Raw genomic sequence first — 12,942 nt, forward strand, 5'->3', positions numbered from 1 at the left:
GGGGCCCGCGGGGTAGTCCCCTGACATCCCTGGGGCCCTCGGGGTAGTCCCCGGTGACATCCCTGGGGCCCTCGGGGTAGTCCCCGGTGACATCTCTGGGACCCGCGGGGTAGTCCCTGTGACATCCCTGGGGCCCGCGGGGTAGTCCTCAGTGACGTCAGTGAAATGACTAGCGGAGGCCCTGGGGTGGAGTTTTCACATCAGTGAGAAGAAAACGCCCTGGCCGCGCCCGAGGTCTAATTTCCAGGGCACGTCCTTGGTCTGGCTTACCTGGAGGGCAGCTCCGCACTCTGGTTATGAGCACAGCGGTTCCCGGTTCTCTGAGCCCCCGCTGCTGACACAGCGTCTCGTCCTTGAACGCGCAGCGGTGTCTGCAGCTGGAGCCGTACGACGAAGTGTGCCAGTACATGAAGGGGCTCAGCCACGTGGCGATGGGGCAGTTTTACGAGGGGATAAAAGCGCAGACCAAGGTTATGCTCAACGACCCTCTCCCCGGCCAGAAGGCTAGCCCGGAGTACCTGAAGGTGAAGTACCTCCGAGGTGAGTCACAGCTCGCGGGGTCTTTGCATGTTCACGCTCACAGCCGTGGAAGTCACTGCTAGACTGCTGTTCATGTGACACGGAGTAGCAGAGAGGCTGGGCGACTTGTCCTCTGCCGCCCTTGCGTAGTGGCAGTATTGGGACTAGGACCTCTGTTTTCTAAAGGCCTGTCTGTGGTTTTGTTTTCACCACTTCTACAAGTATTTTTTTCCTAAAGTTAAAAAAAATTTTGAGTCTTTAAAACACTATGTTGGGCCAGAAGGTTGCATGGTGGTTAAGGATGCTGGACTCCCACATGGCTGACCACGGTTCAAGTCCCGGACCTGACAGCGTGTGTTCTCACTTTCCCTCCCTCCCTCCCTTTCTCTCTCTTTCACTCTGTCCCTCTCTGATCAAATTAAAATAAATAAATAAATAATAAATAAATAAAGTCAAATAAAATAATTCTTTTAAAAATAAATAAATGGAAAAGTAAGAACACCACGCGTTGAACGACGTGTGACAATTGTGTGGGGTGCCCGTGTCTTACTGTACCTCATCCAAACATCAGAAGAGCAGCATAGCCCTCGACGTGTTCACCCCTAAGTGTGAGCATGGCATCTTCATCTGTCTTCCTTCATGTCAGAATTCTCATATAAGGGCACCAGCAGATGGCATAATGGTTATGTCGCTGGGCTCCCATGTCGCCAACATGGTTTGGGTCCTGGACCTGGCAGCTCGGAACTCACACCAGTTGTGTGTTCGTGCCTGACCAAAGTCCCAAGAGGAGAGTAAGGGATTGTGGTGTGGCCATCCCCCCCCTGAGGGGATGGATTTCTTGCTTTCTGTCTCTCCAGTGAGTGAGCACACACACCCTTTAGCAAAAAACAAAAAACAAAACAAAAAGCAAAAAAAAACTCTCTCAAAAAAAAAAATTATTTTTTGGGGCCAGCAGGTGGCATGGCAGTTAAAGGCACTGGACTCCCACATGGCCAGTTGCAGTTTGAGTCCCGGACCTGGAGGCTTGCTTTCTCACTTTCTCTCTCTCTTTATCTCACTTACTCTGTCCCTCTCTGGTCAAATTAAAATAAATAAAGTTAAAATAACAAAAATAATTATTTATAAAAATAAGAATCCTCATCTATGGGCCAGCAGGTAGCATGGTGGTTAAGGTGCTGGGTCCCACAGGGTGACTCCATGGCCTAGTCCTAGACCCCGTGGCCTGAGAAACGCATTAGGCAGGAGTGCGTGTGTGTCTGAAGTCCCAGGAGGAGGATGGAGGAGAAGGGACCGTGGTGTGGTCACCCCCTAGAGGGGTGCACATGCCCTATAGCAAACAAAACAAAAACCAAAAACACCCTCGTATATTTTGGGAGATTCAGCTGAGATGAGGAAGACAGCAAATGCTTCAGATGCTCGTTTATGGGTTGTGTCACTCACCTGTGTCCGCCCCAGGTGGAGATTTCCGTTCTCATATTCTCCTTTTGTTATCAGTAGCCCTCTTCTGCACATCACAGCCAAACCGGAAAAAGTGGCAAGCCATGAATGTCATTTTAAATTTACAGCAGCCGTGTCAAAAAGTAAACAGTGGGCCAGGTGGTGGCGCAGTGGTAACACAGCTGGCCCTACACAGAAAGGCCCCAGGGTCATGTCCCGTATGCGCCGGCTGCTCGTGTCCAGGACCCAGCTGCTGGAGGGTCACGGCAGGAAGGCCCTATCGGAGGCGCCCCTCTCTTGGTCTCTCTCATGAAGAAATAAATTAATTTTTTTAAATGCTTTTTTTTTTTGGAGGGGGTTTTTTTTTTTTTTTTTGCTACCGGGAGTGTGCACTCACCAGGCAGACAGAGAGACAGAAAGTGAGAAATCACCCCGCAGGGGGGATGGCCACGCTGCAGTCCCTTCTCCTCCATTCTCCTCTCGGGATCTTGGGCACACACGCACACGTGCCCGGCGTGAGTTTTAAGCCACTGGGTCCAGGACTTGAACTGCTGTCGACTACATGGGAGTCCATTGACATAGCCATTACGCTAACTGCTGGTACCTTAAAAAAGTTTTTAAAAGGTAGAATTGATTTTGATAATATATTTTATTTAAGTCATTATATCCAAAGATATTAGCTCAATATATATTAACACAAAGACACCATGTGTTGACCAGTTTACATTATTTTGTATGCCAAGTCTTTGAAATCTGCTGTGTATTTTACAACTCACTTGGAAGCCAAATTTCCATGGCATGTGCTTGATCTGATCTTTAGAACTTCATAAAGTTTACAATTGAAAAAGATTCAAACGCACAGCTTGTTCCACACATACCGAGCTTTTCTAATTGAACCAAGTGTCAGGTTTTTAACTTTCATTCAAGTTAGATGACATTTAGAATTTTGTCTCTCAGTCACCGTGCCTCGTTTTGAAGGAGTAACTGGGAGCTTGAGGCTGCCTATTGGACAGCACGGACCTTTGCACTGAAGTACAGTTCCTCTTCTTTCCTGGTTTGGTGGGATTTGAACTTGTGAGTTAGAGATTGGCAGGGCAGCGTTCTGTATCTTGTTTTTTCTACGCTGCTACGAGAGAGATAAGTAGCAGCCAGTGGGTGCCATCGTATTCCTGGTTAATCCACGCACAGGCAGCAGAGTCCCCGGTTCTAACACTGAACTGTTGCTCTCCGGCTCTGGAATTGAAAAACGTGAGATTGGGACCAGCAAATGGCATAATGGTTATGTCGCTGGACTCTCATGTAGTCAACCATGGTTCAAGTCCTAGACCTGGTGGCTTAAAACTCAGGCTGGGCACATGTGTGTGTGTGCCCAAAATCTCAAGAGGAGACTTGAGGAGAAGGGATTGCAGTGTGGCCATCCACCCCAGGAAACGATTTCTTTCTGCCTCTCTGTCTCTCTGCCTCTCCAGCGAGCACATGCACCTTATAGCAAAAATCTCTTAAAAAAAAAAAAAAATCCTAGGGGAGAATGAAAAACATGGGATCCTTGGTGTTAGTCATGGGACTGTAGTAAAATTCAGCCCAAGAAGACCTAGTCTAACTGACTTGTATTCGACCATAGTTACTCAAGTCAGTGGCAGTGGCCCCTATTATTATCGAGTAAGAGTGACTTACTAAAATGTAAACTTTCCTTTGTAGAATTCGTGTCACTGAATGACAATTTGTTACACAGTGCGTGTACGGCGGAGCTAGGAGAATGTCTTGAGCAGTGTTGGTATGTTGTGTATCGTTCCCTGCCTGCAGAGTACTCGCGGTATCTTCATGCTCATCTCGATACCCCCCTCACGGAGTACAACATCGACACGGATCTGCCCGGAAGCTTTAAGGACCACTGGGCTAAAAACCTGCCTTTCCTCATAGAAGACTACGAAGAGCAGCCTGGGCTGCAGCCACACATAAAGTAAGTGCTTTCAGTGAAGACGATTCTTTTCTGTTTCTTCATACTAAATTGCGGGCCGACCTGCAGCGCAGTGGTAAAAGGGCAGCTAGCCCCTACATGGCTGGTGGTGGCTTCAGACCTGGCCCCGGTGACTTGAAAAGCATGCTGGTGCGTGTACGTGCACATCCAGAATCCTGACGGGACGAAGAGATGGAGCCAGAGGATTGCATGACCATGCCCCTAGGGTGCTTTCTCTGTCTCTCTCTGATGAGTGCATGCACCCTCTGGCAATTAAAAAAAAGCTGAGCTATGAGTTCATTATATTTCTCAGCCGGTAAATTATTTCCTGTCCTGTGTGTCCGATGAATTTCTTTTTGGCATTTCTATACCTGCAAATACTTCTGTTAGTATACAGAGTGCCTTGTGTACCTGCGGGGCTGTGTCCTGAACAAGTTCACAAAGCAAATAGTGGTAGCGGCTGCCTCCTGCTTGCACCAGTTCTCGGTGTGACCACCAGATGGCGATCACAACCGTGTGCGTTCTCCAGAGTCCTCCTTTTCCTTTGTGTGCAGTTGGGTACAGAGCGCTGAAGTGGGGTGAGGTGGCCATCGATCTCTTGACCAGTGTCCCAGTGGAGGCAGTGCTTGCTTCTCTGGTGTAATTACATGTTGTCAAGTCCTTATCGTGTGTGACGTTTCTTCCAGAGATGTGTTACACCAGGATTTTGAGAGTTACAAGCCTGAGGTCCAAGAGTTGATCTGTGTGGCGGATCGCTTGGGGTCACTGATGCAGTATGAGACGCCCGGTTTCCTCCCAAACAAGAGGATACACAGAGGTATTCTGGGGCCTTCGAAGGTGGAAGAATTTCTGGCAGAAGAGCAAGAGTGGTTAAACCTGTTGTCATTTTTAGGACGTGACTTATTGCTCTTATTCAGACTGTCCACGTGAGTGGGACAGAGATGTGTAGACTCATTGAGCTGAATTCTGAGAGAAGACTCTCCCAGCCTTGACTAGAGTACGGGTCTGAAGTCGTTACCGTGGCTCCATCAGCTGATCCGGGGGTACCTTCGTCCTACAGGAGCGAGGGGGAATTTGAACCTCCAGCCACTTCCGTAGGGGGCTGAGTTGGGAGCAGACGCTTCAGGGTGTCTCTGGTCTCCTCTGACAGGTTTTGGTCTTAGCAGTTTCGCATGAATGACAGGTAGCCTGGGGCTTGTTCTGCTCCCGGCACTAATGGTTCTTCCTGTGAGAACCCGGAGTTATCGCTGAGACTGCAGACCGGGGAAGCATCCTAAGCGCACTCATAAACTGCGTTCTCGCAATCCCTTTCTTGTAGCTATGGGTTTGGCGGCGTTGGAAGTCATGCAAGCCGTACAGCGGACGTGGGCCAACTCGAAGGTTCGGATGAATGGGAAAACGCGGCTGATGCAGTGGAGAGACATGTTTGACATCGCGGTCAAGTGGAGAAGGTAGCCATGTTTACATAAACCAGAAGTCAGATGGTTGCAAAGTAACGTGAGTCTTCTCTAGCTAACAGGTTTTGAACCTGTTTTGCTTACTAACAAGAGGCCTTCTAAGTTAGGTTTTCCTCCCTTGGGGCGTGGCGGCGCCCGCCCTATGGCAAGTTAGGTTTTCCTCCCTACCCTGTCGGTAATTGCTGGCATCTTTGTGCTTTGAAATACACGCAGCTAACGTTAGGCAATAGGAATCGATTGTTCTCATGCCCCCAAATGCCTGTTTAAACGGCGGTTTCTGAGAGCAAGCAGTGCGTGGCGAGAGCGGATTGCGACTGCAGGTGCCTCCGAAGGAATGTCAGTGAGCCGGTCCGTTTATAGTTAACGCGAACCTGGCTAGCCAGCTCGTGAAGAGGAAGGAGCCTTTGATAATGGTTTTTATGAGGGAGATATTCTGCTCATAACCCTTCCCTGGCTCACTTAGTCCACTCGGAGCGGCCGTTTGGGATCCGCAGGTCTCGCTGTCGTGTTTTTAGGAGTGATGGACGAGACTGGCTGGGCCTCTGCTTTCGCCGAGACTCTTGCTGTGTTGTTGCCAGCGCTCCCGCCCTCATCAGGCTCATCAGGCTCAGCCCGCTTTAACAGCTCAGCCCTGTTTTCCAGGATCGCCGACCCCGACCAGCCTGTGCTGTGGTTGGACCAGATGCCAGCACGAAGTCTGAGCAGAGGTTTCAACAACCACATCAATTTAATCCGGTACGAACCCTCCATGCACCCTCCTCTTTGCCTGAATTAGCAGGCCATGGAGCCCATGAGTGACCCATGCTCCTCTCCTGGGGACCCCGTGATGAGAACACGCTTCCTTTCTGCAAGTCCTGTTGCAGAAGGAGGTGGTGCACCGCCTGCTTCCCCCCAGGCCCTCATCCTTGGTGCAGAGCCGCTCAAGGGGGCTGTCGGGTTTCGGGCCCGGGATCAGTCTTAAAGGCGTCCTGAAAGATCACAGAGCGAAGCAGCGGGACGATCACGTTTCCTGCGGAGACCCTGACAGGAGCACGGGCTCAGAGAAAGTACTCACCAAGCCTGTCATGGCTGGAGAAGGCCCCGACACGTAAAGAGATCAACAAACAACACTGTTGCCCACTGAGCTGCCTTCCAGGGGCGTGCCGGAAATGCTCACCTCTTCACTCGCTTCACAAGCCTCACTGGTTTTAACAAATGACAGAACATAGTAAATGACAACTGTCAGTGCTAAAGTGACCATATTATGAGTCTGCTTTTTGTTTCGTTTATTTGTTTTTAAGTTTATCCATTTGTTTCTTTCACGAGAAGAGAGACAGAGAGAGAGAGAGAGAAGCACCCCAAACAGCGCCCTGACCCTGTGATCCACCCCAGCCACAGGCAGCTGCACACCACGGGTACGCGTGCCCCGTGTCCTCAGGGCATTCTCTGGGCTTGAACAAGAAACCTTCCTGAGTGGGATGGCCTTGCAGAGCATCGTGTTTTACTTCTGGGCCCCATGCAGCTCTTAGTCTGTCATTTAATGAATTTAATTTGGGAGAAAATTTATAGATATCATAGTCGTGACATATCTAAAATGCTTCTAGTTTTAGGAAACTGAATTAAGAAAATATTATTCCATACAATTTTGACATTAAGTTGGGGTTTAATGGGAACATCATTTATATGTATATTTTTTGATTTCTAGAAAATATATTCCTTGGGCCAGCTCTGTGGCTTGGTTATGGCAGTCAGAGCCCACATGGCCAATGGCACAGTTTAAGTCCTGGACCTGGTGGCTTGGGAAGCGCCCTGGGTCCCTGTGCATGCCTAAAACCCTGAAATGGAGACGGGAAGGGATTGCAGTGCGACAGTCCCACAGGGAGGCTTTCTCTTCTCCCTCTGTCGTGGCTTTTGCCAGACTCATGGCACTCACGTGTTCTGTCTCTCACAGGCTGATTAGTGACACGGATAGGTAGGCCTGGCAGCCGGCTCTAGCTGAGGCCTAGCGAGCTGTGCTGTGTGCTGGTGACATGGACGTGAGGTCAGTCCTCGACTTCAGAACCTCCCAGCTGAGTGACAAAGGTGCAGTACTGCTGCCACGTGCAGTGCTAGGAGTAATGGTGACAGTAGGTAGGGTGCCCCAGCCAGCCTCCAGGGTACACCTGAGCTCTGGAAAGGGCGGGCGGGAGTCCGTCCTGGGCCCACGTGAGTCTGGCGTGGCCAGGCAAGTATGGCGAACTCTTTCTGACTGGCTCAGAGTGCAGCTGTGGGGCCGGGAGCTGAGGCTAGAGAGAGGCAGACGCCCCAGCCTGAGTAACTTCACATTCCACGCCCGAAGCCTGAGTAACTTCACATTCCACACTGAGAAATTTGTTTTTCCTAAAGGCTGGCCAGCCATTCACGAAGTGTACGTGAAGAAGTGATATTTGCATATTGGATGATGGCTTTGGCAGCAGATGGCAGGATAGATTTGAGTGGTGACATGGGGCCGGCAGGCAGTGCAGTGGTTAAGGTGCTGGACTCCCACATGGCTAACCAGGGTTCGAGTCCCAGACCTGGTGACTTGCTTTCTCACTGTCTCTGTCTCTCTCTCTCTGGTCAAATTTAAAATAACAATAATAACAAATAAAATAAAAATAAATAATTATTTAAAAAAATATTTGAGAGGTGACAGCAACTGTGGAGGCAAGGGCAGAGTTTGCACAGCCAGTCCCATGAACGGTGCATGTCTGGGGAGCTGTGTGGGGTGGGCTGCAAAAGAGGGGTGGGTTTCCGGAAGGTGCACCGGGAGACTGCCGAGTGCAGTTTGAGCCTGGAACCTGGTAACTTGCTTTCTCATTTCCCCTCTTTCTCGGTCTTTCTTTGGTGAATTTTAAAAAGTTTTAATAATAGATCAACAATAATAATTTTTAAAAAGACAGCTCTCGCTTTTTCTAGTCCTGGCCTGAGACGGGATGCCCAGGCTTTCCTCCTTTTTTTTGCTACGTTATTCTCAGCCCTCTTACTATTATTTTAAATTAACTCTGGAATGAGATGTTTTGAACACATCCCTTTGTTAAAAAAGAGCCTTACCTTATTATTTTTGCCTTCCAGGGGTCAAGTGGTTAACATGAGATACCTGGAATATTTTGAGAAAATACTTCATTTTATCAAAGATCGAATTCTTGTTTATCATGGGTAAGCCTCTGGCTTCTCTCATTCACAGCAGTGGATGGGTTGCATGTGTTTTACATTCGTTATGTTTATAAAACTTGAAAACTAAGGCTGTTGACAGACTAGACAAGCTCGATAGTATCCGATACGTTTAGCATCATAAAACCTCTCTTATGCACTTGCCAGCCTTCTTTTTGATAGTGTCACAAGTGCTCGGACCTTGACTAAAGTGTGTTAAGCTTTACACGTGCACTGTGACTTTCCTGCCTCTGTCTCCTGAAAAGCAAGACGTTTCTGCAAATTTTCCCACTAGGGATTTCAGCCTCCGTCCTCACTCTCCCTCCGTGGACAGGTGGCATGGCAAGGCGGGGCGGTGAGCAGGAAATGTTCCGAATGCTCGGACGTCACCAGACGCGTGCAGTGTTGGGGCAGAGGCCCAGCGGGGTTCTTCCGTTTGAGCAGCTTCAGGGAGAAACTCACGTGCTTCTGACTGCAGAGTTGGGACTGGGGCGTCAGTTTTACAGCCGGCCCGGACCGTGCATGTGTGTGCACTGGCTGGTGGCCTGTCACTCGTTTCCGTGTTGCCTCGGAGAGGAGCTCTGGTTCCTTAACTCTCATCTGTAGCCCAGACCTCATTAGGATGAACTCGTACCATTATTTAGAGAGTTTAGTCATGGCTCACCATTTTGAATAGCGAGATACTCATAATGAAATATCATTTAGTAAATTAGAGATAATAGCAGAATTATTACATGTCTTGTTTCTGTGATAATCCCAGTTGCCTTCTCTCTCCCTCTCTCTCTCTCTCTCTCTCTCTGTCTCTGTCTCTACCAGAGCAAACAACCCTAAAGGACTGCTGGAAGTCAGGGAAGCTCTGGAAAAGGTGCACAAGGTAGAAGACCTTCTTCCGATTATGAAGGTAAATTTATCATCAAAATCCCAGTCACTCCGAGAGCAGGAAACCCAACCACGTTTTTAAACAAAGGACTCATCATTATTAATACTATGCTATGTTTTAAAATTGATGAAATATGCCATTCGAAATCATGACTGCGCACATTCTGAATAACAGCCAACATAAAATGAAAGGCAGGCATCAGACTCAGATGAAACACGAACTTGTGGGAAGGCAGTTAACACAGGCGAGGGAGGAAAACCTAAGCACGCGCACAGTGGACCCTGCTGTGGGGCCCAGCCGAGTACTGGCCTCGGTCCGCGCTCGCTGGGGAAACTGGGCAAAGTGCAGGGTGCATGTTTCAGGAACGGGGTGACATATGCCATGATGCTTTTTTCAGAGGTTTTTGCCTTAGTGCGTGTGCTCGCCAGAGAAAGAGAGACAGAGACAACCAACGGGAAAATGAGAAATCACCCTCCGGGGGGTGGCCACACCACGACCCCTTCCCCTGCATTCTCCTCCCAGATCTTGGGCATGCACGCACATGCGCCTACAGTGATTTTCAAGCCACCAGGTCTGGGATTGACCTGTAGTTGGCTATATGGGAGTCCAGTGACATAACTGCTGTACCATTGCTTGCCCCAAGGCTGCAATTCTTTTTTCTTTTTCTTTTTTTTGGTCTTTTTTTAGAGAGAGATATTTTGCTATAGGGCATGTGTGTTCACCAGAGAGACAGAGAGACAGAAAGCGAGAAATCATCCCCCAGGGGGGATGGTCACGCCGCAATCCCTTCTCCTCCATTCTCCTCTCGGGATCTTGGGCACGCATGCACACGCGACTGGCGAGTTTTAAGCTGCCTGGTCTGGGACTCAAACCACAGCCGACTATGTTGGAGTCCAGCGACATAACTGTTGTGTCATCTGCTAGCTCCAAGGCCGTAATTTTTGAAAGGAGGGACATCCCCTGAGCTCCATTGTCACTCCTCACTTTCTGCTGTATGGGACCCTAATGTGATCCCTGAGTGAACTGTGACATTGACCAAAAGACACAGGTGTAAAAACCTGTATTAAATGTGAAGGTAAACACTTGAAGACTAGAGATGGGGGCCAGCCTGTGGCATGGTGGTTCAGGCAGCCAATCCCACATGGCTGACTGAGTTGTTCAAGTCTCGGACCTGGTGGCTTGAAAACATGCTGGGTGTGTGCCCAAAAGTCTGAGAGGAGAATGGAGGAGGAGAGATTGTGGCATGGCCATCCCCCCGTGGAGTAATTTCTCTCTCTCTCGGTCTCCACCTCTCTCCAGCGAGCACAGGTACCCTATAGCAAAATGTAAAAAAAAAAAACAGAGCAGAGATGGGATGTAAGATCTTCAAGCCCCTAGAAGGTAGGAAAATAGAATTAAAAAGGCAGTTCTACTAAAAGCTCATTAAAAGAGGAGGGAAAAATACAGTAAATAGGAAATGTAACAGGAGGGGCAAGTCTCAGCACAACACAAATAATGGTTAGTCTCCCTGTTGAAAGACTGAGGACCGGGTTGGCAGGCGGCGTAGTGGTTAAGGCACCAGAATGTCACACGGCTGGCCGTGGTTCTGGTCCTGGACTTGACAGCTTGCTTTCTGGCTTTCTCTCTCTGTCTCCTGCTCTGTGGTCAAATTGAAAAAATAATAATGATGATGAATAACTATTAAATAAATCATTCTTTTTTTAAAAAAAAGAAAGATTGAGGATCTCAGAATTTTTGAGTTATTTATTTTATTTATTAATTATTGTTATTTTCTTAATTTGCCATAGGAGATACACATTCACCAGAGGGAGACAAAGACACAGAGAGAGGGAGGGAAAGTGAGAAACCAAGCTGCCAGGTCTGGGACTCAAATCACAGTAGGCCATATGGGAGTCTAGCACCCTAATCACCATGCCATCTGTTGGCCCCTTGCGTTGTTTTTTGTTTTTGTTTTTTGTTTTTTTTTGGTTTTATTTTAGAGAGAGAGAGAGTTTCACTTTAGGGACATGAATTAGCTGGAGAGACAGACAGATAGCGAGAAATCACCTCCCAGGAGCATGGCCACACTGTGGCCCTTCTGTGGCCCTTCTTCATTCCCCTCTTGGGATTTTGGGCATGCACACCCATGCACCCAGCATGAGGGTTTTTTTTTGTTTTTTGTTTTGGTTTTTTTTTTTTTTTTTGAGAGGTTTTCGCTATAGGGCGCGTGCACTCGCCAGACAGACAGAGAGAGACAGAGAGACAGAAAGTGAGAAATCACCCCCCAGGGAGGATGGTCACGCCGCAATCCCTTCTCCTCTATTCTCCTCTCGGGATCTTGGGCACGCACGCACACGTGCCTGGCGTGAGTTCTAAGCCACCGGGTCCGGGACGCGAACCGCGGTCGACTACGTGGGAATCCAGCAACATAGCCATTACACTAACTGCTGGTTCCCCACCCAGCATGAGTTTTAAGCAGCCAGGTCAGGGACTCCAACCGTGGTGGGCTGGATGGGAGTCCAGCGACGCAATCATTACGCCACCTGCTGGTCCCCAGAATGGTTTTTGAAAGATCAACTTTAGTTGTCAGCCCAGTGGCCTGGTAGTGAAGGGAGCCAGATCCCACACAGCCAACCGCGTGGTTTGAGTCTGGGCCCTGGCAGCTTGAAAACCACGCTGGGTGTATGTGCGTGCACGTGCCCAAAATGATGGGATGGAGAAATGGAGGAGAGGGATTGGGCGTGCCCACACCCCATTGTGGGTGCTTTCTCCTTCTCCCTCTCTGGCTCTGTTTACAGAAGACACCTACAACAACATGGTTTTTTAACGAATTATTTAATTTTATTCATACATTTATTTTAATTTGATCAGAGAAAGAGAGAAAGTGAGAAAGCAAGACACCATGTCTGGGACTCAAACCATGTTCAACCATGTGGGAGTGCCCGGCACCTTAACCACCATCCACCTGCTGGTCCCAACAACATGATTTTTAAAAGGGAGGAGGGGTCGTGTACCAGGCAATGCTGATAAAAAGTAGGTGTGACAGTTTCAGTATCAGAAACATTGTGCTTTTAAAAAATGTATTTTATTTTGTTTTGCTATAGCTCATGTGTGCTTGAGGGAGAGACAGGGAAAGTGAGTGAGAGGGGAGGTGAGAAAGCACCACCCTCCCCCCCAACGGGGATGGCCATGCCATAATCCCTGCTTGTTCATTCTCCCTTGCGGAGAAACGTATGAATTCCAGGGGAGGGGAAGTTACTGTGAGGAACAGAAATTATGGCAAGAAGTTACAACTTTGTGGGCCTTTTCTCCACGTAAGAGTGAAGCCACCCCGAAACATGCCACAGCAGTTGGATTTGCTTTTCCAGGAAATGGTTTAATGTGCCACTTGGATACATGTGACCGTGGTAGACGGGACGGACCTACAGCAGAGTGTGTCCATTCCCAGGTGGCAGGGAGAGATCATGAGTACCTGGACCACCCAGGCCGGGCCTGGTGTTGGTGACATGGTTTCCAGACACTGTTGAGCATGCCTAATGAGGTTCCAAACTGTCAGCACTCTT

At 48.9% G+C, this 12,942-nt stretch overlaps 1 protein-coding gene across 1 annotated transcript in view; it reads left to right on the forward strand.

Moving 5' to 3' along the window:
• Positions 1-12,942, forward strand: part of TTC13 (tetratricopeptide repeat domain 13) — a 61,223-nt gene that overhangs the window by 39,187 nt on the left and 9,094 nt on the right. The window contains exons 11-17 of the mRNA XM_027770861.1: positions 366-540; positions 3,760-3,916; positions 4,600-4,730; positions 5,232-5,364; positions 6,013-6,105; positions 8,443-8,526; positions 9,337-9,421. Of these exons, the coding sequence (XP_027626662.1) occupies positions 366-540; positions 3,760-3,916; positions 4,600-4,730; positions 5,232-5,364; positions 6,013-6,105; positions 8,443-8,526; positions 9,337-9,421 (858 nt within the window). The remainder of the gene's footprint in view (positions 1-365; positions 541-3,759; positions 3,917-4,599; positions 4,731-5,231; positions 5,365-6,012; positions 6,106-8,442; positions 8,527-9,336; positions 9,422-12,942) is intronic.

This window comes from Tupaia chinensis, unplaced genomic scaffold (genome assembly GCF_000334495.1).
Source record: "Tupaia chinensis unplaced genomic scaffold, TupChi_1.0 Scaffold000161_1, whole genome shotgun sequence".
Classification (NCBI taxonomy): domain Eukaryota; kingdom Metazoa; phylum Chordata; class Mammalia; order Scandentia; family Tupaiidae; genus Tupaia; species Tupaia belangeri.